The sequence below is a fragment of the Muntiacus reevesi genome, chromosome 7 (assembly GCF_963930625.1).
Source record: "Muntiacus reevesi chromosome 7, mMunRee1.1, whole genome shotgun sequence".
Classification (NCBI taxonomy): Eukaryota; Metazoa; Chordata; class Mammalia; order Artiodactyla; family Cervidae; genus Muntiacus; species Muntiacus reevesi.
This window is the reverse complement of record NC_089255.1, coordinates 12,044,859-12,072,726: the sequence shown is the minus strand read 5'-3', so window position 1 is coordinate 12,072,726 and position 27,868 is coordinate 12,044,859. Positions and strand designations below refer to the sequence as shown.

Sequence of the window (27,868 nt, the reverse complement as noted above, 5' to 3'; positions counted from 1 at the left end):
TTTTGAGGTCACTGACCTGTCTTTAAACCATTAAAGTGAGCTAACTGCTCAGAGGGACAGAGGGGTCTCTGGAAAATGGTCACAAGGTGGCGTGAGGCATAGCGCCGCCTAACCCCAAGTTACAGGGCTGGGTGACTAGGCACATATTCTACTGGTCAAGTTTGTTTTCATGGGTCATATTTTCCATTTGCAGAGAAGAGCAGAGATTCCTGGAGTTGAAAGCATGTTCTGGGCCCCTGAACAAAGCTGAAAACATGTCCTGATTTTTTTTTCGTCCCTTCCAATACTGGGGAGCTTATACAATGGTTTGGCCAAGTGGTCCTTTGGCAACCCCCCACCGTGTGCTGCCTCCTCCAGCTGGCTTGGCTGACCTCACTCGGAAGGATGGGCTTTTTATTTTTTTCATTCCAAGCTCTTCTAAAGATGCCCAGCTTTTCCAGACACCAGACCTCTGTTGTGCATAACAGCCTCTGTTCCTTGAGTAAAACGACTGGTCCAAATGGAGTTGTTTTTTTTTTTTTTTTTGAAAAGGTGTTTGGTTTAAAATAGTATATCAGAGGCCCTAGATGGTGCCAGAGTGATCCTGGGGGCATCCACAGCCAGGGTTGAGTAAGATGCACTGACTGCCTCTTTGCCAACCTCTCCAGAATCTATTACGAAAGAGGCCAAGGGGTGAGGAGAGGGCATCACTTACAATCAGGACAAAATGCTCTCCCTGATCCCCTGGCAGGCCTGGGGCAGCTCCTTTTGGCCACCTCCGGTCTGGCCTAGGTTTGTACTCTTGGCTCAGCATCTGCCCAGTTCCCAGGGGTTTGGTTCATAATTGACTAGAAATTTCTCTGGCTAGGCACCCCACTCCCATGACCTCTGAGAGTGAGTGTATGCAGGGCTAGGGCCTCGCAGCTCTGTGACTGCTCCTTAAGCTACTTCCAGGCTGTACGTCCCAGGGAGTGGCTCCCACTGACTTCACTGGGTGGGATGACGGGGGGAGCAGCTTTGGCTGCCCCTGCCAAGGAGTCAGCGCGCGGCGATCTATAGCACAGTTACCTCCCTGCTTCAACCTGATCGTCCAGTTTTCTGCAAACTCATCAGAAGGGGTTGCTGGGGAAAGTGGGCTGACTGGGCTCCCAACCCCTGACCTTCCCTTTCTGTTCTCCACTGAGGACCTGAATAAATGGACTCCAGCAAGTGGCAGCTGCTGGAGTCCATTTTCTTTTTCCTTGCTCACCAGCTATTTATTGAGTGCCTATTCTATGCAAAGCCATGTGTGCAAGTAGACAGGTCTTCATGAGTATATAAAATATACTATGTGGACTTTCCAGGTGGTCCAGTGGTTAAGAATCTGCCTTGCAATACAGGGGACGTAGGATTTGATCCCTGGCCTGGGAACTGAGATCCCATATGCCACTGGGCAACTAAGTCTGCTCACCACAACTAGAGAATCCTGCATGTCGCAACTAAGACTCAATGCAGCCAAAAAGAGTAAAGAAAATAAGCAAACCTACACATAGTGGCACCAGCTTTGGAGGGGTTGGTGGCCAGAGGAGTCTTCTTAGAGGAGGTGATGTCTACTTTGAGGTCTGAATGACAGGAGCTGGTATGCTGAAGGTGTGGTTTGTCAGGGGCAAGGGCCACAAGCAGAAACGATTTGTGCAAAACCAGGAAGGTGGAGGTTGGGAGGGGAGGGCAGATACCTCTCTTTCAGACAAGGAACACCACTGAGTTGAGCTCATGACACCTACTTTTTAAGCATTTTGCTTCTGCAGACAGATAGTCTCCTTGTTAGCTGTCTGACTTTGGTTAAGTCATTTTCCTCACCTGTAAATGAAGGGGTTGGAGGACTTCCCTGGTGGTCTAGTGGTTAAGACTGCTTTCACCACAGGGAGCACGGGTTCGATCCCTGGTCAAGGAACCCACATGCTACTCTACACAGCCAAAATAAATCAATCAGTAAGCAAATGGGTTGGTTGTACACCTAAAACTAATATCTAAATTATAAGTAAATAGGAAAAAATTAAATGGAGGATTTGTCTAGACTGACTCTAAACCATCTCTAAAGCTCTTCACTGAGGCTAAAGAGCTCAGTTCCCAAGATGCCTTTGCTTTAACAAACAGTGGATGATTCACTGGGTGTTCCCTTCCCCTGTGGAGACTGCAGACTGGACGGACAAAACGTTCATTTCAGAACAGCCCCGGGATTTTGGGCTCGGCCTGCTGTGCCCTGGCGGATAACCCAGTTACTTAGAGTGAACTGTAAGAAGACAGACGCCAGATGGCGGGGAGGAAGGGCACAGACAGGAAGATCGAGGGGCCGATCAGACAGTTTCTGCTCCCAACCAAGGAAGCTGCAGGCAGAAAACTTGCTACAGTTTGGAGAGTTCCAGCAGCTTGGTTGGTAGAGGAAAATGTCACCGAGACGTCAGGATAAGAACAGAGGCTTGAAAGACTGAGAGAACTTAGACAAGTTGGAGGCAGTGCAGGACAGGAGGAATTTCGGGCAAAGGGGTATCAGCTAGAGCCAAGGAGTAGTGCTGGGACTGCACATGGGGAGGCTTTTGGTTGGAAGTAACAGGTGCCAGCAGACACCTGGAAGGGCCAGAACCAGGGGCTGCAAAGCCTTCAGAATCCAGGCTGTCACTTTCCGGCTTGCCCCTCCAGTTAATTATAACTTGCGGCAATTTGGTAAATTATGCCTTTATAAATAGAAATGAGGCATCTATCTTTTCTCTCTACCTGATCCCTCCAGAAACTAGTTTCTTAGTTTGCCAGTAACTTTATCAGGCAAGTAACGAAAGTCAAAGTGGCCTAGTCGTGTCCGACTCTTTGCAGCCCCATGGACTATACAATTCATGGAATTCTCCAGGCCAGAATACTGGAGTGGGTAGCCTTTCTTTTCTGCAGGGGATCTTCCCAACCCAGGGATCGAACCCAGGTATCCCGTATCGCAGGTGGATTCTTTACCAGCTGAGCCACAAGGGAAGTCCAAGAATACTGAAGTGGGTAGCCTATTCCTTCTCCAGTGGATCTTCCTGACCCAGGAGTCGAACCGGGGTATCCTACATCGCAGGCGGATTCTTTACCGACTGAGCTATGAGGGAAGCCCAAGTAAGGAAGGCTAGCTACCTCCTAATAGGTACAGAAGTCTTAAGGTACTTGGGAGAAAATGAGAGGAATTCATCCAAATCTATAAATACCACAGGCAGAATCTGTGACAAGGCCTTGGCATGGCTTTCCTGCCTTTGAGAGGCATTTTAAAAGCTTAATCTGAGATTCCTTATGAAAAGTTCCAGCACAGCCAACTTGAAAAAGAGCCTTTGAGATCAGTAGCGTGGATGTGTGCTGAGTCACTTCAGTCGTGTCTGATTCTGTGTGACCCTATGGATTGCAGCCCACCAGGCTCCTCTGTCCATGGGATTCTCTAGGTAAGAATACTGGAGTGGGTAGCCATGCTCTCCTCCAGGGGATCTTCCCAACCCAGGGGTCAAATCCAAGTCTTCTGCATCTTCTGCATTGACAGACAGGTTCTTTACCACTAGTGTCACCTGGGAAGCCCATGTCATCAGTTACACTTGTGTAGATAATCGGGCCACATTTATGAACAGCAGATTTATTTCACAAACAAATTAGCCTTAATTCGGCCATATTTGGTAGACATGAGGGTATTTTAGAGAGAAAAATACATGTTTCAGTGGATATTTAATTCTAGTTTTGTTAATTGAGGTCTGTATTTACTGCTAAAGACTCACTTCTCAGATGGCTCTTTGTTGCTATATTACTGTATGTAAAGTTTGGTTCTGAAGCTTATCACAGTCACCTATCTTTGAATGAAGATAAGTGCCATGACTTGCAACCAGCAGATTATGTATAATGGAAAAGACATCAGATAAAGGATTCTTTACAGCCACTTTCATTCTTCTGAATGAACTGCAACTCCTATTTCTGATACCCAACTTTGACGAGGATTAACAATACCAGACCAGGACAAGAATGTGACATCTGAAGTAGACAGCTGACCCAAGATGCTGGACCAGGTCTGTATATGAATTACTTAGACAATTACTCATACTTTTACTTGTGAACCAAATATATTTTTTTGCCTTGGGCTCAATTATTTGCAAGTTTCAAAACTCAATCCAGTTTCTGGGTTTGTGGCTAGTTACCTCTGTCCAGTACTCCTAGGTTACCTTGGTGGATTTCTCTTCTCTAAGGCTCTAAATAAATGGCCCCTAGCAATTTTCTTTTAGAAGGAAAAAAACTTTAGTACCATGCAAGCTAATTTTACTGCCAGTATGATGAAGTGGGACCCTTTTAGCCAGTTAATGACAACTGTTCTGAACCTTGTCATAAGTTAATAGTTTTCACTAGATATTAAATATTGGGTAGTTTCTAACAGGATCCAGTGTATTTATGGAACAAGTTGATGGCCTTGACTCCCCAGGTTAGTTAGAAAGACGCACAGTTGTTTTCCCTTGGCTCAAGGTCACCTGTGGGTAGTCTTGGAAACAACCCTTGAACTCTGCCTTTAATGTGAGCATATTGAGTTCTATCAATTTTCCAATGGTATGACCATGTGACTGAAATATTTGTTAACTCATCTTATGGCACATGAAGAATGAAATTTCCGCTTTGAATGATTCTCTCCCTAGTTCAGGAAAAATACTGTGAGAATGTTTTGGTTTAGGAGAATATCGGCTTAAATCTTTACTAATGACATTGTTACTCTGTCAATTTTGATCCCATCTATAGTTCTGTATAAATTATTGAGCATCACAATGCACATGAAAGATAAAATAGGCATAAATTGCATTGGAAAACTTGGAATTGACCATTAACCTTTGCCAGACATCTTACCAGTACAGCCCCCTAAAAGGAAAGATAAAACAGAGATATGAAAACCTGACATGGGCAGACATGATATACCCAGGGCAGGTAAGCAATCCCCTTAACACTGAGGGACAAAATATTTGATCAACTAATGCTTTCTCACTAAAGATTAATGATCAAGGGACTTCCCTGGTGGTTCAGTGGTTAAGACTCCACACGCCCACTGCAGGGCTCACAGGTTCAATCCCTGGTCAGGGAATTAAGATCCTGCATGTCGCACAGCAAAAAAAAAAAGAAAAAGGAATATTATCACATAAGGAGTTCTGGTTAATGCAGATGTACAATACACACTAAAAAGGGAGAGAAGAGGCCCAAACAGGCAGAGAAAAAAATTTGCTTAATTTTTTTTGCCATAAAATCTCAATTTCATTTCATCAGTCTCAATTTAACTCAGTCTTGCTCTACATGCTCTACAAACACTGTCTGTTTCTTTTTAAGTTCCTCTCTCTAATCAATCTGTTTTTCAATCTCTCCCTCTTACTGTGTGGCCTCTCCTCTCTGTAGGAACCCCTAGTTTCTTTGCAGCTCAGCTTTCTCTGCCCCCAGGGCTTATAGAAGAGGTGGGCATCTTTCTTCAAGCTAATGAAGACTGGTGACCTAAGCCCAGATTCCTTGGAGAATCTGATTGGCTCATGGTCAGGCCACTCAAGATGGCTGTTCTCTTGTCCTTTGTACTGCCTCTGCTCATCCAGGCCCTGTTTCACTCACATGAATATCCAGCATCTTAATTATAGGGCTTAATTAGTAACTATGTGCTTGCCCCCTGCCCTGGCTGCTGGTTTCCCTGGTAATTGATGAGTCAACCTGACTTCAATTCCCTTCACCTCCCAGGTATCGAAGATTGCTGCCATGTCTTGTCTGCTGTCTGCTGTACACAGTGGGGCAGCTCTCCAGGACCTTTTGGTTTAGATGTGTAAGAACCTCTGTCCAATAAACCATTATTATCTGTCACTGTCTCTCGGCTCTTTGGTCCTGAGGCTAGGCTACAAGGCTTACTAGGCCTGCAGGTGCAGCTCAACAGTGGGTTTACTGCGAGTTTAGAGTTTTCAATTTCCAAACATCAGGAGGCTTTAAATACAACAAATGAGATCTGTGTGACACCAATTCTTTGAAATCTGTTGTGTATGACTTTGTGACTTAGTATTTGGCCAGTTTTTGTAGTTTCTATGTGCGATTTAAATTTTTTTTTAACTTTTAAACTTAAAAAATTTTTTTTTAACTTTAAAACAGTATTTATTTATTTTTGACTGTGTTGGGTCTTGGTTTCAGCATATGGGATCTTCACTGTGGCATGTGGACTTCTCTCTAGTTGCAGAGCACAGGCTCTAGGGTGCATCGGCTCTGTAGTGGGACACTGGTCTCTTTCACTTAGCGTGGCTTCGAGGTTCATCTATATTATAGCATGTATTGATATGCCATTACTTTAAAAAATTTTTATTTTTAATTGAGGGATAATTTCTTTATAATGTTGTCTTGGTTTCTGCCAAACCCTCGACATGAATCAGCCATAGGATATGCCATTACTTTTTATGGCTGAATAGTATTTTATTCTATGGATATACCACCATTTATCTATTAATAAGTTGATGAACATTTGAGTTGTGTCCATTTTTTGCCTATTTTGAATAATGTTGCTATAAACACCCTGTACAAGTCTGTTTATGAACGTATCTTTTCAATTCTCTTAGGTATATACCCAGGAGTAGAATTGTTAAGTCATGTAATATTTCTGGGTTTAATCTTTGAGGAACTGCTAAATTGTTTTCCATAGCAGCTGCATCATTTTACATTCCCAGCAGCGCTATTGGAGGGTTGTAATTTTTCTACATCCTTACCACCACCTGGGTGATTTCTGCTTTTTTGAGTTATAGCCATCTAGTGGGTGTAAAGTGGTATTTCACTGTGGTTTGATCTGCATTTTCCTAATGGCTAATGATGTGTTGAGCAGCTTTTTCCATACTTATTGGCAGATGACAACACCCTTATGGCAAAAAGCAAAGAGGAACTAAAGAGCCTCTTGATGAAAGTGAAAGGAGAGTGGAAAAGCTGGCTTAAAACTCAGCATTCAAAAAACTAAGATCATGGCATCTGGTCCCATCACTCCATGGCAAATAGATGGGGAAACAATGGAAACAGTGACAGACTTTATTTTCTTAGGCTCCAAAATCACTGCAGATGGTGACTGCAGACATGAAATTAAAAGATTCTTGCTCCTTGGAAGAAAAGCTATTACCAACATAGACAGCATATTAAAAAGCAGAGACATTACTTTGCCAACAAAGGTGTGTATAGTCAAAGCTATGGCTTTTCTAGTAGTCATGTATGGATGTGAGAGTTGGACCATAAAAAAGGCTGAGCGCCAAAGGATTGATGCTTTTGAACTATGGTGTTGGAGAAGACTCTTGAGAGTCCCTTGGACTGCAAGGAGATCCAGCCAGTCAATCCTAAAGGAAATCAGTCCTGAATATTCATTGGAAGGACTGGTTCTGAAGCTGAAACTGCAATATCTTGGCCATCTGATGCGAAGAACTGACTCATTGGAAAAGACCCTGATGCTGGGAAAGACTGAAGGTAGGAGAAGGGGATGACAGAGGATGAGGTGGTTGGATGGTGTCACAGAGTCAATGGACATGAGTTTGAGCAAACTCTGGGAGATGGTGATGGACAGGGAAGCTTGGCATGCTGCAGTCCACAGGGTCGCAAAGAGTCGGACACAACTGAGCAACTGAACGACATTTGTATATCTTCTCTGGAGAAATGTCTATTCAAATTCTTTGCTCATTGTCTTAGTCTATTTGAGCTGCTATAACAAAAATATCAAAGACCAGGTGACTTATAAACATTAGAAACGCATTTCTTATAGTTCTGGAGGTTGGGAAGTCTGAGATCAAGGTCTGATACATTTGGTATCTGGTGAGGGTCCACTTCCTGACTCATAACGTGGAAAGGGCAAGAGTGCTCTCTGAGGCCTATTTTATAAGGGCACTGATCTCCTCAGTGAGGGCTCTCATGACTTCCCAAATGCCCCAACCCTTAATATCATCACACTGGGGATTAGGTTTCAACATACGAATTTTGTGAGGACACAGACATTCACCCCCTTTTAAAATTGAGTTATCTTTTTACGGTTGAGTTGTAAGAGTTTTTTATATATTCTGAATACTAGGCCCTTATCAATACTTGATTTGCAAATATTTCCCCCCATTCTATGGGTTGTATTTCACTTTACTGAGAGTGTCTTTTGAAGCACAAAAGTTTTTAATTTTGATAAAGTTCAATTTATTTGTTTTTGGTTGCTTATGTTTTTTGGTGCCCTATCTAAGAAACTGTTGCCTAATACAAGGTCATAAGCTTACATCTTTATTCTCTTCTGACAGTTTTGTAGTTTTAGCATTTGCACTTAGGTCTTTGACTCATTTTGAGTAAATTTATATACTGGATATAGATAGAGACCCAACTTCATTTGTATGTGTATATCCAGTTGACCCAGCATCATTTTTTTTTTTTTTTTTTTGGTGAAGATTCTTCTTTCTTATTGAGTGGGCTTGGCACTCATTGAAAATCAATTGACTGTAAAAGTGAGGATTTGTTTCTGGATTTTCAATTCTATTCTATTGCTCTGTGTGTCTATTCTTATGACAGTATTCTCTGCCTTTATTACTGTAGCTTTGTAGTAAGTTTTGACACCAAGAAGTGTGAGTCTTACAAGTTTGTTCTATCAATTTTTATTATCTGAAAATGTCTTTTAATTTTGTCTCAATGCTTGAAGACTGTTTTGCCACTACACAAATACTAATTCAATTTTATTCATATAATTTTTAACAATTATATATTTTTAAAAAGATTTATTGCTTGCTTTTTGGCTGCGCTGGGTTTTTGTTGCTGCATGTGGGCTTTCTTTAGTTGTGGCAGGCGGGGGCTACTCTATAGTTGCGCTATGCAGGTTTCTCACTGCAGTGACTTCTCTGGTGGTGGAGCACAGGCCCTAGGTGCATGGGCTTCAGTAGTTGCAGCACGTGGGCTCAGATTTGTGGCACATGGGCTTACTTGCCTCACACCATGTGGGATCTTCCCAGACCAGGGATCGAACCAGCGACCCTTGCACTGCAAGGCGGATGCTTAACCGCTGGACCAGCAGGGAAGCCCTATTTATTTTTTAATTTTTTAAATTAAAAAAATTTTTTTGGCTGTGTCACCCATCATGTGGGACCTTAGTTGCCCTGTGTGTGTGTGTATGTGTGTGTGTGTGTGTGTGTGTGTGTGTTACTCACTCAGTTGTGTCCCACTCTTTCTGACCCCATGGACTACAACCCACCAGGCTCCTCTGTCCGTGGGGATTCTCCAGGCAAGAATACTGGAGTGGGCTGCCATGCCCTCAGGGATCAAACCTATGCCACCTGTAGTGGAAGCATGGAGTCTTAACCACTGGACCATCAGGAAAGTCCCTGCTCTTCCCTCCTTTTTTATCCTTTATTTGGTTACACCAGGTCTTAGTTGTAGCATGTGGGATCTAGTTCCATGGCCAGGGATTGAACCCAGGACCCCTGGATTGGGAGCATGGAGTCTTAACTATTAGAAGGAAGTCCCTACTCTGGTCACTTTTGATAGCCTCTAATTGCTTGCTCATTTTAAAAACAACTCTTGAGTTTACTTTGATTCTTTAAAACATTGCCTGACAATTTTCACCTTACTTAGTAACATAAGAATTTGCATGCATGTTCTTGGAAAATTTTACTAACAGTGCAATAAAAACTGTATTTCATCCAAGACAATCTAATAGTGAGTCCTCTGGAGTATAGTGCCATGTTTAAATGGATGACTACTGAAGTAGAGTACCTGGGTTCAATATTGGTTTTTTAACTTACTGGCAGTGTAATCTTAGACAAGTTGTCTAACCTCTGCATGTTTCAGTTTTCTCAACTATAAATTTGAGAAAATAATATGTATCTCCTGGAACTGTTATAAAGATCACCTGAACAAATGTATGAATACAGTGTATATTAGTAATTGAAGGCTTGTACCTCTTAATCCCCTTCACCTATCTTCCCTACCCCCAACCCCCCTCCCTCTGGTAACCAGCCATTTGTTCTCTGCATCTATGAGACAGTCTTCTTATGGAGTTCATGCATCCACTTTTCTGCTTCCTCCTTTTTTGTCAGGTTTCCTCCTTTTTTGTCAGGCTCTTGAGAACCCTTTGGCAGTGATTAACATGCCTGCTTCTAGCACCGCTCCCCTTTCTAATTTACTCACCCACTTATGGTCATAAGGCTCCATATAATCAAATCAATATTTAAAATGAGTAAATAAGGACTTCCCTGGAGGTCCAGTGGCTAAGACTCTGCACTTCCAATTCAGGGGGCCTAGGTTCAATCCCTGGTCAGGGAACTAGATGCCATAGGATGCAACTAAAAGATCCTGTGTACTGCAACTAAGATCTGGTGCAGCCAAAGGGAAAAAAAAAAGAGTAAATAGGCACAGAATGTGATTCTGAAGGCCCGAGTATGAGCAAAATACATGAACTTTGTATTGCCAACATTGCAACATATATTCTGTTGGCTAAGACGCTTTCTCTCATTTTCTCTTACTGACTTACTTACCAACAGGTACATATTTTACATACACAGCCCAATGGGTGCTTGCAAGTAATTTGTTGTTGTTGTTCAGTCACCCAGTTGTGTCTGACTCTGCGATCCCATGAACTGCAGCACTCCAGGCCTTCCTGTCCCTCACCATCTTCTGGACTTTGCCCAAGTTCATGTTCACTGCATCAGTGATGCCGTCCAGCCATCTCATCCTCTGACATCCTCTTCTCCTTCTGTCCTCAATCTTTTCCTGTATCAGGGACTTTTCCAATGAGTCATCTGTTCTCATCAGATGACCAAAATATAAATGATTACAACTGTTACTGAAACATAAATATTTCTTATTGTCTAATAATATGGCTAAGGCAAATTAACTGCAAATTGTAAAGGACTTATAAACTAAGGGTCTGTATCCTCTTCTCTTTCATCTTTCTTCTTCAATTTTGCATTTGAAATCAATAGAGCTCCTTATACTGCTCAGGTATAGTGGAATAGGGTGAGATCATAAACAAGCTGAAGCATAACTAAAAAGGAACTTTTTATAGGCACAAAAGGAAAGCCTTGTACAGTTTACAAAATAAATTTATTTTTATAAATAAAAAAATTATTTATTAAGCACCTACTGTGTACTATGATTCAGAATCATTTATTCACATTAACCCTAGGGAGTCAGGAGCATCCCAATTTATAGTTGCAAAAAAACAGGCTGATGACGTAACTTGCTGGAAGTCACACAGCTGGTAAATGACCCAGCTAGGAGCTACACACCATTCCTCCTATCCCTGACATCTGTGCTCTTTAGAAAATACTAAACAAGCCTTCCTAGCACTGTCTGCAAGATTTGGTGTACCAAAAGTTTCAATGGATTAGCTTTAAAAGTCTTTTCCCTCCACTCTCTACCCCATGAATTCAAAGAGGGTTAGTGCCATCTGCTGACCATCTCCCTCAACACCAGGATGAGGGACAGTCCTTGGGGTGGAGGCAACATTGTGCTATCTTAGGTTACCACCAGACCCCAAGGACAGGCACAGGAGGATGGTGAGCATCTTCCTGTAGAATCCTTGGTCTCCCTAAAATGCCAAGGCTGAACAGTGATTCACTGAGAGAGAAAGTGGTAGTAATTAGAGGGAGAAAGTGGTGGTAATTAGTGGTGGTAAATTAGAGGCCTTGAGAAATAAAGGCACAGGCTCCCACCACCACAGTAAAAACACACCTTATTCATTTTTGCAAATAAACCTTAGCATTTCCTGATTCTACTGTTCTAGCAATAAAAATAGATCCATGAGCCCCACTCCAGAGTATTTTATAAAAACCATTAGGAAAAGGGCCTAGGTGTATTTTAACAAACACTCCAGGTCATTCTTAAGAGAAGGAAGGATGGGGGTAGGGGTGGCCACTACCTCAATAAAATGACAGCATTTTAGTCCCTGATATGAGATGTTTCTAGATAAAGAGTGACGATTCTGTGAATCTCTAAAATCTTACCATCTTTTGGGAGAAGATATAGGGAAGCAATGGAACAGTAGTGGAGATTAGGGTGCAAATCCTGGTTCTGCTTTGGCAAGTCACTTAAGCTCTCCATGTCTTGATTTTCTCAGCTGAAAAACCAGAAGGCAGATAACAATACCTTACTGGGTTGCTATGAGAATCTGATGAGAAGGTGGATGTAAAAGCACTTTGTAAAGTTCTATATAATGTTCTTAGTATTACTTTGAGTCTCATGCTACTTACAGACATGAGCCCCCCCCCCTTTTTTTTGTCTTTATCTTTTAAAATATACATTTTGAGTTCCTGTTATTGCCTGGCAGGATCAATGTCTGCTAGTCTGAAGGATCGGTGTTTAGCTATGAAAAAGAAATGTCATTATTCAGAAGATACAGTGATTCTCAACTGAATGATGACTCTCTGAGAGGCTGTATGAGAATCTCTGGTAGAAGAGAAGATTTTTTTCTGTTTATAAAAAGGAGCCTTGGGTTAAAAAGGAAAACACTGAAAAACACAGTTTTAAAATCAGCAGACTTGGGCTCTAGTTCTCTCTTTGCTTCTGACTCAGTATGTGCCCTTTGTCAAATCCCTGAGTTTTCATAGGCTTCTCCTCATCTGAAAATCCAGTGCTAGATTGGATGACTCTGACTCTAACCTGCAAAATATTTTTTACTTAGCAAGTCACAGTATTTACAATCCTGTGAGGTAGAATCAAGTATAAAAGGAAAAAGCTAATGTAAAGTGGAGACATAAAATATTATGTGCCTTTAGTCATGTAGTTCACAAAAGGTAAATAACTCAAGAAGTCAACTCAAGTGAAACTATTTGATCTGAAAATAATATTTGACTTTCTTCTTTTTTTTTTCAGCTTTGGCAAAATTTTAATATTTCATTACATATTTTTAGACTATTATTTGCAATCATTATAGTCCAAGACAAATAAATTTTCCTTTCCCAAATCTTCTACAGCTTTCCTATTCAAGTTTGTCCTTCACTATCCTCTTTCACATTTTGGAACAACCTAGATACTTTAAGTACAAAATGAATCTTTCCCCATTATAAAACAAGAACATAGCCATTCATTACTTTGCATTTGACTGTCTTTTTAAAGCAACATAAGCCTATCAGAAAAGTGCTGAAAGTTGATATGATATGAAAATACTTTGTTCCAAAGAGCTGATAAGACCACAAGTACTTGCCATCACTTTCCTGACAGAAGATCCGAATTACCACAGGGAAAATCTCAAATGACTCTGTGCCTCCAAATCCAGATTTGGGAGGGTGGCCTGATAGAAACTTGACCAGAGGATACCTGGAAAGTACCAAGTGAGAGAGAAGGGTTCTACTATGGATCTAGAGCCCCTATGCTCTTTCTCATAGCTCTGCTCCATCTCCTGGTTACCTAGTCACACCCTGGGGCAAAAACATTGTCCCAAGCTGAAACTCACACAGGTTAGGACAATGTCTTTGCTCCAGGGTGTGACTAGGAACAGACTCTTGGAACACTTGCAATAGACTCCTTTATCATATAGTCAAGTGGTTCCTTTTAGGTTTGAACCCTTTCTAGCACAGATGATACTTTGTTTAAACTCAACACTCTTCTGTGCTTAAGTACCAAACAGAAGTCTTATTATATCCTCATGTATAAGTTTCTCAATTTGAATAATGGCTCAGATGGTAAAGCGTTCACCTGCAATGCAGGAAACCTGAGTTCAATCCCTGGGTTGGGAAGATCCCCTGGCGAAGGGAATGGCTACCCACTCCAGTATTCTGGCCTGGAGAATTCCATGGATGGAGGAGCCTGACAGGCAGGCCATAGTCCATGGGGTCACAAAAAAGTCAGACAGGACTGAGTGACTTTCACTTCATTTCGTAAGATTTATACCATCAAAGAACCTAACACAAAGTTCGTGTCCCAATCCAAGGAGTGGATTTGTTGAGGGCTGATCCTAAAAATTCTGGTACATTTTGACCCACAGAGCATAGTTTGGGGTTGATGTATCGAAACTACCAAATAAACGTGGCGTGTGTGATGAAACCATTACCAGTCTGATGCCAAAGCCACAAGACCTTTGCTCACATTTGAGAAAAAGTTAAACTAAGTTGTATACAGCTCTGCTTGTTTTGTACTTTCTGGGACAAAGTCTACTCTCTATTAATTTCTAAGAATTCCTTCTGGGATATTCAATCAGTTGGATCAACCATTGTATAAATTGTAGAATTTGTATCTGCTAACATCTTTATTGTCAATTATAATTTGCTTTGATTTAACGTCTTATTTCCTGAAGACACCATCCCAGCTTTCTGCCAAGCTAAAGAAGTTGGAAGATAACTACTTAGTCAAGTATTTACTGAATTTATACTGTATATTCAGCCCATGTATACAGTGAAATATCTGCCTTTGAAGACTCATAGTACAGTTGGGAATACCGGCTAAGTCCACAAAACATCAGCCCATAAATAAAATTAAATACTCAGTTGTTTTGAGAATGATAGAAGAATACATTACAAAACAGGATTTTATTTCTATGATGAAGAATGTCACCACTTTCAGCTGAAGAAGCTGAAGCTGAATGGTTCTATGAAGATTCACAAGATCTATGAAGATCTTCTAGAACTAACACCCAAAAAAGATGTCCTTTTCATTATAGGGGACTGGAATGCAAAAGTAGGAAGTCAAGAGATATTTGGAGGAACAGGCAAATTTGGCCTTGGAGTACAAAACAAAGCAGGGCAAAGGCTAACAGAGTTTTGCCAAGAGAACGCACTGGTCAGAGCAAACACCCTCTTCCAACAACACAAGAGAAGACTCTACACACGGACATCCCCAGATGGTCAACACCGAAATCAGACTGATTATATCCTTTGCAGCCAAAGATGGAGAAGCTCTATACAGTCAGCAAAAGAAGACCGGGAGCTGACTGTGGCTCAGATCATGAACTCCTTATTGCAAAATTCAGACTTAAATTGAAGAAAGTAGGGAACACCACTAGACCAATCAGAAATGACCTAAATCAAATCCCTTATGGTTATACAGAAGAAGTGACAAATAGATTCCAGGGATTAGATCTCATAGACGGAGTCTCTGCCTGGAGAACTATGGACAGAGGTTTGTGACATTGTACAGGAGACAGTGATCAAGACCATCCCCAAGAAAAAGAAAGGCAAAAAGGCAAAATAGTTGTCTGAGGAGGCCTTACAAATAGCTGAGAAAAAAAGAGAAGCTAAAGGCAAAGGAGAAAAGGAAAGAGATACCCATTTGAATGGAGAGTTCTAAAGAATAGCAAGAAGAGATAAGAAAGCCTTTTTCAGTGATCAATGCAAAGAAACAGAGGACAACAATAGGATGGGAAAGACTAGAGATGTCTTCAAGAAAATTAGAGATACCAAGGGAACATTTCATGCGAAGATGGACACAATAAAGGACAGAAATGGTATGGACCTAACAGAAGGAGAAGATATTAAGAAGAGGTGGCAAGAATACTCAGGAGAACTGTACAAAAAAGATCTTCATGACCCAGATAATCACGATGGTGTGATCACTCACCTAGAGCCAGACATCCTGGAATGTGAAGTCTAGTGGGCCTCAGGAAGCATCACTATGAACAAAGCTAGTGGAGGCGATGGAGTTCCAGTTGAGCTATTTCAAATCCTAAAAGATGATGCTGTGAAAGTGCTGCACTCAGTATGTGAGCAAATTTGGAAAACTCAGCAGTGGCCACAGGACTGGAAAAGGCCAGTTTTCATTCCAATCCCAAAGAAAGGCAATGCCAAAGAATGTTCAAACTACTGCTCAATTGCACTCATCTCACATACTAGCAAAGTAATGCTCAAAATTCTCCAAGCCAGGTTTCAACACTACATGAACTGTGAACTTCCATATTCTCAAGCTGGATTTAGAAAAGGCAGAGGAAGGGATCAAATTGTCAACATCTGCTGGATCATCGAAAAAGCGAGAGAGTTCCAGAAAAACATCGACTTCTCCTTTATTGACTATGCCAAAGCCTTTGACTGTGTGGATCACAACAAAATGTGGAAAATTCTTAAAGAGATGGGAATACCAGACCACCTTACCTGCCTCCTTAGAAATCTGTATGCAGGTCAAGAAGCAACAGTTAGAACTGGACATGGAACAACAGACTGGAACTCCTTTCCAAATAAGGAAAGGAGTACGTCAAGGCTGTATATTGTCACCCTGCTTATTTAACTTATATGCAGGGTACATCATGTGAAATGCCAGGCTGGATGAAGCACAAGCTGGAATCTAGATTGCTGGGAGAAATATCAATAACCTCAGATATGCAGATGACACCACCCTTATGGCAGAAAGCAAAGAAGAACTAAAGAGCCTCTTGATGAAAGTGAAAGAGGAGAGTGAGAAAGTTGGCTTAAAACTAAACATTCAGAAAACTAAGATCATGGCATCCGGTCCCATCACTTCACGGCAAATAGATGGGGAAACAATGGAAACAGTGAGACCTTATTTTTTGGGGCTCCAAAATCACTGCAGATGGTGACTACACACATGAAATTCAAAGACGCTTGCTCCTTGAAAGAAAGGCTATGACCAACCTAGACAGCATATTAAAAAACAGAGAATTACTTTGCTGACAAAAGTTCGTCTAGTCAAAGGTATGGTTTTTCCAGTAGTCATGTATGGATATGAGAGTTGGACTGTAAAGAAAGCTGAGCACCAAAGAATTGATGCTTTTGAACTGTGATGTTGGAAAAGACTCTTGAGAGTCCCCTGGACTGCAAGGAGACCCAACCAGTCAATCCTAAGGGAAATCAGACCTGAATATTCATTGGAAGGACTGATGCTGAAGCTGAAACTGCAATACTTTGGCCACCTGATATGAAGAACTGACTCACTGGGAAAGACCCCTGATGCTGCGAAAGACTGAAGGCGGGAGAAGGGGATGATAGAGGAGGAGATGGTTGGATGGCATCACCGAATTGATGGACGTGAGTTTGAGTAAGCTCCGGCAGTTGGTGATGGATAGGGAAGCCTGGGGTGCTGCAGTCAATGGGGTCGCAAAGAGTTGGACATGACTGAGTGACTGAACTGAACTATGTCATCATAGCAATGTCACATATTTTTGTTTACTTACCATCTTATTTTTCCCCACTCCATGAAAAGCTCCATGAAACTTTTTTGTTTTCTTCAATGCAATTTCCCCAGTGTCTGGCATGTAACTGGTGCTCAATAGATATTTGCTGACTGAGTAAGTCAAGTTCTTAGAACAGACAGAAAGCGAAGTTTTCATAGGGTGCCCCCAGATAAGACCTGGCCTAACCAATGCTTTTATTCATCTTGCTTTATAGCAATATATAAATTTTAGCAAACAACTTCTTTATATAATAATGAGAAAATGTGTATATAATTGAAATAGAAGGTAGAGTGGAATGAAAGGATTAAATTGTGTGTTAAAGATTCCAGGAGACCTACTTAGCTTACTGCTAAAAGAAGTTTGTCCTAGAATCAGTGGTTTTCAAATATTGTTTTAAAGCAGAACAACTGTATTTTCAAGCAAAACCTCAATAAAGTAAACAGTTTATTAAAGCAGATCTGCTCTGATTGACTTCGGCAGTGGCTTGAAGGAGGGTTTGGAGAGTTCCACTCTCTTAGTCCCCTCACACATACAATGAGCTTTGGCTTCTGAGGGAATTCTAGAAACACAGTTTGAAAACAGTGGGATGAAGGAACTTTAGAGTCTATACTCTCTGAAAATTCTATTCATGAAGGCAGCTGAGTTAAGACCTGGGCTTTTGGTCTCTGTCACTTTACGCTGAAGGAGTACTAGGAGTTAGCACCCCGAGAGACAAAAATCACATGTGGCCTGGGCCAGTGTCCCTTCTCATGGCCAGACTGGGGAACTGTAAGTCACATTTCTCTGATCCAAGACTGATGATTGTTAAATAACTTTGCCTCTGAGTCGCGTGTCGTCCTCCTGCTACTCTCCTTCCCCACCCTCCTCCCCCAGCTCAGAACTGAAGATGTCCAAGCTCACTTGGCAATTTCTCCAGGCTTCGGAGTTGATCAGAATCTTATATACAAAGTAGTCTGGTGCCCACACGGATGGAAAAGGGTCTGATTCATTTGTCACCATCCTGCACCTTGTCAGTTAGCTGGTTGATTTGCTTTAGATATATAGAGAGAAAGCAGCCATACACACGCAGGGGTGGAAGGGTAACAGAAGAGAGTTGAATGAAGTGTTTACCAAAGTGTGCTCAGCTTTAAGGGGACAGACAGAGGATTGTAAAGAACCCCGGGACTAGCAACGGATTGAAGTTATCACCACTAGGCTTGAAAAAACAACGAAAGAGAGCTGTCATCAAACAGTGGCTTGAGAACTTAGTAAAAAATGCCATCACTTCCGTGTCCCTAAGGATAAGGATGTGGAACCCTCGGAAGAAGGAACTTATCGACTCTTACTGAATTGGCGGCTTTCAAAACTCCTCGAGGCCGGTCAAGCCACCGGCCTCACTGTGACCTTCTCAGCCAAGAGTCGAAAATGGACCAGTTCACTGCGACGAGTTGGGACTACAACTCCCAGAATGCATCTCTCCGCTTCTATCGCAAACTTTTCGACTCTGGAGACTTCCGGAAGAATCGTTTGTCGGAACTTGTAGTTCCCCAGTTCGGGTCGGCCGCCTGCCGTAGGAGCCTGCTCATTGGGACCCAGGTCACCGCCCCCTTCCCCTCGCCGTACATCGGTGTCCCACGCACGCGCGGCGCGTGCCCACGCCCCCTCCCGAGACCTAGGACGCAGGCGCGCGCACGCTCCCAGGGCCCGGTGGGCGGGGAGGGGGGGGCAGCGGGGGAAAGTGGAGGGGAGGGTGGGGGGGTTAGGTGTCTATTGAGTAGACGGCAGTGGGGCACGAAGAGAGCGGAGGTCCTGGTGCCAAGCGGGTCAACGCTGCATTGGGCCTAGAGCGGGCAAGCGATTCCGAAGCTAAGGTAGCGAACTTTGCGAGTAACAGCCGGCCGCTGAGATCCAGAGGGCCGCTGGGGGCGAAGCCCCGGCCTAGGCCCCGCGGAGATGTCGGGCTGCGGAGCTTGTACTTGCGGCGCGGCGGCCGCGCGAATCTTTAGCTCATCGCTCGTCTCCGCTCAAAGAGGTAACGAAGTAGTCCCTCACCTGAGCCCTTGATTCAGGAGTGTCCTGGCGGGCGGTGGAGACTCCGGGGAGGGCTAGAGACCGCCCCCACCACCCAGTGCTTCTCCTCGCAGCCCCCCTCCCCACCCCCGCCCCGTTTCCGTGGCATGGGACTCTGCCAACCTCTGGAGCAGCTGTTTCTCACATTTGAGGTGAACCCCCCCCCTCCGTGCTCCCCAACCTGCTGGCCTTTGGGGCTAGAATGTGGCCGCTTCGCAGAAACCCTGAAAGCGGGGGACACATTGCTCCGTTTGTTAAAAAGTGTCCCCAGACCCCACTCAGAGCTCCTCCGGGGACTGCCGGCTGCTCTGCGGCTCCTCTTCCGGAGCCCGGCCGGGTTCCCCTCGGGCCCCGCGGGAAGGGCTCGGATGGAAAGCTGCCACTGTTGGGGTCCCCTGGGGCCTCGGGGCGCCGACCCGGCCGTCCCGGGCGCAGGCCGCGCGAGGCCGGGATGTCACAGTCATTGTGCGGCCGCTCACGCCGGGACGTGAGCCGGACTCGTGCTGTTTCTGGGCGGCCGCGGGAAAGCGTCTGAGGAGGTGCCGGTTTGCTCAGCTTGTTTTTGAAGTACTTGGGTGTCTCAACAGTCGTTTGCCGGGTTTCCTAACTTGACAGTCGCAAATAGTGTTTGAAGGGTGGCGCTTGTTTACCTCTCCTTTCTGTTTATCAGGAGCTGCGAAAGGATGGTACCCCAGCCAAGAGATTCCGGAAAAGAAACCATTTTTCTCTTCCCTAAATCTATGAATAGCTGACAACAGGCTAGATTCTGTTTCAATCACTAAGTTCTAGGCAAATTCGTTTTGTTTTGAATTATCAGCTCGTGATCTCGGGGTGGAGGGGGGAAGCCCCCTATTCTTAATACTTAGAATCATTGTAAAATCCTTACTGTTTACTAAATGTTTATTTTCTGACAGTTTATTTCACACAAGGATGAGATGAGGTTGTGTGGGCAGAAGCATTTTCTTAAAAGGAGTGACTGAACAAGTAGACATCCATATTCTAGCAATTTTGAGTTGCAAACACTTTAAAGTGACAGATGGTTGAATTCGTTTATCTGGCAGTTGTTGACAGCCTCCTGTGTGCCAGGCCCTGTTTTGGTGCTGGAGATGGAGAGGGGAATAAGTCCTCACCTTCAAGTTTAGAGAACTAGACAAAGAATAATATTGTTTCGGGGCCTGTATGAAATATGTGGGTGTTCTTGTGTAGGAAGGCTCCTTTTGACAAAAGTCTTCATTTCTATCAATTGTCCCTGAAAACTGAATTATAGGAAGTGTGCAGTTGTTTATTATTCTTTTCAAAGCTCCTTTAAAGATTAAATTTAGTAAAGCAATTATACTCCAGTAAAAATTAATTAAAAAAATTAAATCTATCCTTAGGTAAGTAAAGAATTAATGGCTTATTTAGGAATTATCTGTTTGTTTCTCAGTTAATACAAGTTTACTAGAGCTTTTCAGAAATACCAAATTATAGCTTTTACTGTAAAGAAGTAAATTAAACTTAAAATGTTAGATATTACCCAATATCATTATAGAATTTAATATTTTTATGTGACAATGAAACATCAAATGGTTTTCACGTGGATTTGAGACTTTCCCAAGGCTTAATTACATAAAATGTTTGTTTTCCGTGGTAGAAACTCTATACATAAGTTTACAAAAATATAAAAATAAATTTTTTTAAAGCCTGAAAAACCTCCAAGAAGGTTATTTTTATTTAGAATTCCTGGAAAGAGGAAGAGAGTGAAAGATAGAAAAATTAGAATTGAACTTTAACTAGTGTATTATTCTTATAATTAGAGTTAAGAATTTCAGCAACATAAATAATTTCATCAATATAGTCTTCTAACAGGAAATTGTACAGTGATTTAAGAATAAAAGGGGAGATGTCATAACTCCTCTGAAGTACAGTGCTGTTCTCTGTTCCTGCTGCTTTATCTGTCATGTTATACTTTAAAAATTTTAAATGGTAGTTTGAAAAATGACTTGATAAATTGTCAAACTAGACACTGGATCTGTTTTCCTGTTGGACTATATTTATCCAATTTAATATTTTCTTCACTGTTTTCTTGAATATTAAATATATATTAAAGTAAAAAATTTTAATATATTTTTGCTCAAATTGCTGGTGTTTTCAGTATTGGTGTATGTCTTTTTTTTTTGGTGTATGTCTTTTTAAAATGTACTTATATATAACAGTCAGTTTGCATTTTAAGTATGTGCATTCAAAAATGTTTGATTCCATTTAAAAAATCCTCAGCGACAATACTTGATCTGAATTTGGCTGTGAGAGTTGTGCGATTCTGTATAACTCTCTTGATTTCTGGATGCTTTCTGTTTTTGTCCATTGAAAGGGTGTTACCTCATAAGGTTGTAAATGAAGGTTTGAAGATGCTCAAACTTGTTGATTGGCATCCAGAATTCTCATGATAGTTACATAATGTGCCTAACTTAATAGTTTTTAGCTGGATTTTAGTTTTCTGTCTCTCTTGTGATTAAATCCAGTACAAATTAAATAAGACAAAATGAATAAATGAGAGAACATCTTTATTTCCTATACACACTATTTCCTAATCACTTCTCTTTTCTTGGGCATGTTCACCTCCAGACCAGTGGATTAGTAGCGTTAGTGAAAACCTGTCAAATATTTTTAAACTTGAGGAAAGCTATTATAGGAGTCATGTTATTTTTCTTTATTAATAAGTATTCAGAATTCCTGAAGTAATAACTTGGACATAAAAAGTTGAGATTATTAAAAGCAGTAAGTATCTACTAAACTGCGAGCACTGTGAGTTTTTGTTGAATTTTGTTTCCAATTTGTGTTAGGGGTCAAGTGTTTAAGAGAGCATCCAACTTGATTTGCCATTTCATAAGTTGTTAAACACCTAAATATGTCACCACAGATAGCTAGGTTTAAATTTTCATTAGTTCTTTCACTCTGTTTCTAAAATGCAAATTAAAGATCAGTTTATCTTTTAAGTGGAATCATTGGTGTGTTTTTGGAGAATGCTTAAGAGTGAATATAGGAAGTTAAGTATTTAGAAATTGAATAAAATATTCTCCTGTCCTTAAAAGCCCTAAAATCATTACACCTTATTCTAGTAGATATGTTTTAAAAAAAACAACTGCTCTGAAACTCAGAACTTTATCTTTATGACAGAAGTTTGTAAGTGGTTTAACTTTTAACTGTCTTTTGTCATTACTGCCAAGTAGTCTTTTGAAATATACTTTACATAAATACTTTCCCTTGTTTGGCTTTTAGGTACTCTTCATCTGGGTTCACAGGCTTCCAAAAGGCCCAGGGGTAAAATTCAGAGGTTCTTTGAACTTTATTTTCACTAGTCTCTGGGTGAAATGTAGCATTTCCTTCAGTTATAAATATAGGCAAGAAACTGTAGTATTATTAGCAATACCTGTGGAATTGTCACCAGTCAAGATCACAGATGTTTTCGTTTCATGTTACATTGCTGATAGCCCAAAGTGTTCTTTACACTTTCCACTACTTTGAAATCATTGTTATTTTAAAAGCTGTTAGATCTTGTTTAATTTTGTTAAGAAGCATATTTGTAAAATATATTGATAAAAAAATATATTGATAACTACTTCAGGATGATTGGGTTCCTATATATTTTATTCTGTACATTTAAAAATGTTCTGAATAGGTTTCACCAGCGTGCCAGAGGACAAAAGACAAGGGTTAAAAATTTCTGATTGGCTTGCGGCAGTGCTTTCTGTGAAGATTTTTTTTTTTTTTCACTTTAAAAGATTTATTCTTTATTTATTTATTTTTAATATTTATTATTTTTTTTCATTTATCTTTATATGATTGGTGAATGACTGGTCATTTACCTTGTTTTGTACAGTGGTTTTGAAAAGTGTGGTCCTCAAACCAGCAGTATCAGCATCATCTGGGAACTTGTTAGAAATGCATTCTTGGGTCCCACCTCATACCCTGTCAATCAGAACTAGGGAAGATCCTCTGCAGTCTGTGGTTTAACAAGCCCTCCAGGTGACTCTAATGCATGCCCAAGTTTGGGAACCAGTGGTTTAGTATTTATAGCATCATGTTGGTGTAGCCCTTAGATTATAGAATGTTAAAACACCACTTCAGTACCGTACTATCAGGGCCAGCAAAGAAATTCTTAAATGTAGACGTCTAAATGATATGAACATGTTTTTTAAATTTTTTTTTTATTTTTTATTTTTCAGTGGTGCTTTTTTTAAATTTTTTAATTTTTTTTAATTTTTCAGTGGTTTAAATTTTATTTTCTGTGGTGACTGTGTAGTTTGGTTTCATATGTTACCTCATAAGTTATTTCAAGTGAAGGGCTTTTCTTTCTATTCAAGTAGATTTTAAAAGAATCATGTTCATAATTTTTATTTTTCTTAAATTCCCAAAGATAATTTCCTTTCAGCTTATTTTCTAATAGTATTAGATATTGTACATTGTTAAATACTCTTTTAAAAGATATAAGTGGAAAATAATACACTTTATGTGAAACTTCAGGTATAAATTTTGTTCTAAACATCTGAGTACAAATATAACATCCAAGTACAAATATAAAGGTTGTTATAATTGTAGTTTTTTTTTGTGAATACATCATAAAAGTTCAGTTAAAAAATTATACTTGTTACATAGATTACAGTAAATTATTGTATTATGCTGTCTTTCATTTAATGGATGTTCTCAAGCACACACAAAATAGAACACTGAACCTCCAAATACCCATCACCCAGCCCCAAGGTACATTCAGCTTTCTGCATTCTTGATTTCATCTATTCCTCTCCCCCATAACTGTCTAAACTTGCTTTTTAGAGGGATATAGTCTTTAAATCATACTATGTCCTTAAAAACATTAATGTTTAGCTTAAATTTCATAAACTGTATATCTTTCTAACAAGAGTCAGTCCAGTTCAGTCACTCAGTCGTGTCCGACTCTTTGCGACCCCATGACTGCAGCACATCAGGCCTCCCTGTCCATCACCACCATCACCACCACCACCACCACCATCGGCCTCGCCCCCAGTGTTGTTTAATCACCTCCTTATAGCAGTCTGGTAAACTGCTGGGAAACTTGCTTCATGGCCAATGTACATTATTAGCTTTTGCAAGATTCTAAGTAGCTCTAGGGTATTGAGGTCTGTGGAATTTTGTTTAACTTATGACATTCAATTTTCTTGTGTAGGGAGCAGTCTTTATTTTATTTTATTTTATTTTTTTGGGGAGAGCAGTCTTTTAAAGACCAACTTGGGAAATACTGCCTCACAGTCTGGAGTATGGCTCTTATGCCATTGACTATAATTTATATGGGGTTCTATTTTGTATTTGTATGCAGAGAAGCAAGAGTCAGCAAACTGTGATCCCATAGAACAGATCCAGACACCTAATGTTTACATTTTGTTTGTTCTTGTTGGTAGATATAAGACATATAATAATATAGAACATAAGTACCCTTGTTCCCCTACAAGCGAGGCAAGTGTTGAACTGCTTCTCTCTCACACTTTGAAAGGCTCATTAATTGTTGTCTCTGTTCTTTCCTCACTTCTAAAGCACAGGTCTGGCCAGTTTTTGAGGATGGTGTCTTTGTACTATTGCTGTGAAAACCGTTAACTTTTTCAACTTCCTTGCTTAAGGGATTTTTGTTTCCAGGGGATTTATTGAAGGCGTGTTAATGTTTGATGCGTAGGCTAAATAAATTTCATTGTATTTTCAGGTATTTCTTGTAGTCGTATTCATATACCGGTTTTAGGAAGGCTTGGGACCTTTGAAACTCAGGTTCTACGAAGAGCTCCTTTTAGAGCTTTTACAGAAACACCAGCATACTTTGCCTCAAGAGATGGAATAAGTAAAGATGGCTCTGGAGATGGAAATAAGGTATTTTATCTTTATTGGCATCTATATTCATATCTGAGTTCATTTAAACAAATAGAATAGTGCTCATTTAAATAAATGTAATAGTACTCTGTATTTCATTGGTTATATGTTTTCGTTGTTGTTTGGTTTTTAAGTTGTATCCTACTGTTTGTGACCCCATGGACTGTAGCCCACCAGATGACTCTGTCCTGCATTTCCCAGGCAAGAATATTGGCGTGAGTTGCCATTTCCTTCTCCAGGAGATCTGCCTGACCCAGGGATCAAACCTGTGTCTCCTGCATTGCAGGCAGATTCTTTGCTGCTGAGTCAGCAGGGAAGCTCATGTTTTCTGTAGGAAATATAAAATGATATGAAGAATTTTATGTATTTTTATTTTGTGTATCAACCTGAACCATAAAATTATTTGATAAGCATTTCATTGGTCAGCAGTGATTAAAATTTCTAACACCTCAACACAGTAAAGAAGCTTCATTAAATAATGTATGTAGTCAGTCTGATGGTTGGTTGGGTTAAGAATAGCCATCCTTTTCTGCTTCTACACAGTTCTTAAAACTCATGATAATATAACCTTACTTCATCCTCTTAGCTAAAAATCTTGGATATCTGTATGACTTAATGGTGGGCTACTCTGTAGCTCATTTGAAAAGACCCTGATGCTGGGAAAGATTGAAGGCTGGAGGAGAAGGGGACAGAAGAGGATGAGATGGTTGGATGGCATCACTGACCCAATGGACATGGGTTTGGATGGACTCCGGGAGTTGATGATGGACAGGGAGGCCTGGCATGCTACGGTTCATGGGGTCGCAAAGAGTCTGACACGACTGAGTGACTGAACTGAACTGAACTCTGTGGCTAGGAAGTAGATGATTGGTAACTTTATTAGGTCAGTGAATAATCATGTTTTTTATTATGCAAATTTGACTAACACTTGAGTTATTAATATGTGTGAGACAAAATGCTAGGTGTTTTCATATACACACTTAATCCTAACAGTGCCCCTCTAAAGTAGGTGAAATGATCACTCCCCCTTTTTTTTAAGAGATGACAAAAGTTAGATTTAAGAAAGTTGAGTCACTACTTGTCATGGTAATAACTCTCAATTCAATTTCATAGTAAGTTTTTTAGTTACTAGTGCTTATTGATTTTTTTTTTCCTCTAGTATTTACTGTCATTGAAAAAAAGCTAATTATTATACATGCTGGATCATACCATGTAAAGAAGGGAAACAGTAAATATATGTTTTTACTAGAACTGGTTTTTTTATAATATTAATTACAAACAATATAAACATATATTTAAATACAAACTTAAAGTTACATGGTGGTTGCCTGAAAGTAATAATTGACACTTTTTCTTTTCTTGCACAAACATTAGAAATCAGCAAGTGAGGGAAGCAGTAAGAAATCAGGCTCTGGGAATTCTGGGAAAGGTGGAAACCAGCTTCGCTGTCCTAAATGTGGCGACTTATGCACACACGTAGAGACCTTCGTGTGTAAGTATTACTTCTGTTCTTCTTTTTCCCTGCCTTTTCTGTAAATCATTAATTGCACAGAAATATATACATTATACCTTATATACATCAGAATTATTTTTTCCCTGAACTTACAATAGTCTTTCTTATAGTTACCAGATATTAAAAATCCCCTGGACTAGTAATGCTTTGAACTATTATGGTATAAGATAATTAAAAAAAAAAAAAATTTTTTTTTTTTAAGATAATTTAAGAAAACTCTTCCCTTCTTTGTTTTGCTTGTGTGTGTTAGTTGCTCAGTCGTGTCCAACTCTTTGTGACCCGTGGACTGTAGCCCACCAGGCTTCTCTGTCCATGGAATTCTCCAGGTAAGAATACTGGAGTGGGTTGCCATTCCCTTCTCCAGGGTATCTTCCCGACCCAGGGATGGAACCTGGGTCTTCTGCATTGCAGGTGAATTCTTTACCATTTGAGCCACCTGGCTCAATTTTAATTGATAAATAATTATTAATGGTTAAACTGTGTTGAGATGAGAGGCAGGCTATATGCTTAGGAATGGAATGGCTGGGTGAGATGGTAACTGTTTAGCTTTTAAGGGACTGCTGTAGGTGTTCATAACAAGGTATAAGGGCTTCCCAGGTAGCTCAGCTGGTAAAGAATCTGCTTGCAATGTGGGAGACCCCAGTTCTATTCCTGGGTCAGGAAGGTCCCCTGGAGAGGGGATAGGCTACCCACTCCTGTATTCTTGGGCTTCCCTGGTCGTTCAGATGGAAAAGAATTGACTTGCAATATGGGACCCAGATTTTATCCCTGTGTTGCGAAGATCCCCTGAAGAAGGGAATGGCAAACCACTCCAGTATTCTTACCTGGAGAACCTCCGTGGACAGAGGAGCCTGGTGGGCTACAGTCTGTGTGGTCGCAAAGAGTGGGACACGACTGAGCGACTTTACAGCACATAGATGTTGTCCCATTTTACAACCCCACTAACAAGGTAGGTATAAGGGTTCTAATTTCTTTACATCCTCAACATTTATGTCTTTTTTTTTTTTCACTATAGCCATCATAGGAATAGGAAGTGGTATTAATACCTCATCATGGTTGTGATCTATTTCCCTAATGACTAGATGTTAAATATCTTTTCATGTGCTTATTGACTGTTTGTATGTCTTCTTTGGAGAAGACTACACTTTCTGTCCATTTTTAGGTTGGGTTATCTTTTTCTTTTTTGTGTGTGTGTGGGTTATCTGTTTATTGTTGAGGTGGAAGAGTTCTATATTCTGAATACTGGGCCCTTATCTAGATTCGTGGTTTGCAAATATTTTTCTTTTCCTATGGGTAGTTCTTTATTTTTAAATGCTATATAGGAGTCAGTTAACTTTTACTATAAAGACCAAATAGTAAGTATTTTAGACTTT

The 27,868-nt window shown here is 40.7% G+C and overlaps 1 protein-coding gene across 2 annotated transcripts in view; it reads left to right on the top strand.

The window, feature by feature from the left end:
* Nucleotides 1-18,799: 18,799 nt before the first annotated feature.
* The window catches only part of CLPX (caseinolytic mitochondrial matrix peptidase chaperone subunit X), a 35,769-nt gene continuing 26,700 nt past the window's right edge, over nucleotides 18,800-27,868 (top strand). For both annotated transcript variants that reach the window (XM_065940496.1, XM_065940495.1), the window contains exons 1-3: nucleotides 18,800-19,073; nucleotides 24,822-24,982; nucleotides 26,357-26,474. In XM_065940496.1, coding sequence (XP_065796568.1) covers nucleotides 18,995-19,073; nucleotides 24,822-24,982; nucleotides 26,357-26,474 — 358 coding nt within the window. In that variant the 5' untranslated portion in view covers nucleotides 18,800-18,994. The remainder of the gene's footprint in view (nucleotides 19,074-24,821; nucleotides 24,983-26,356; nucleotides 26,475-27,868) is intronic.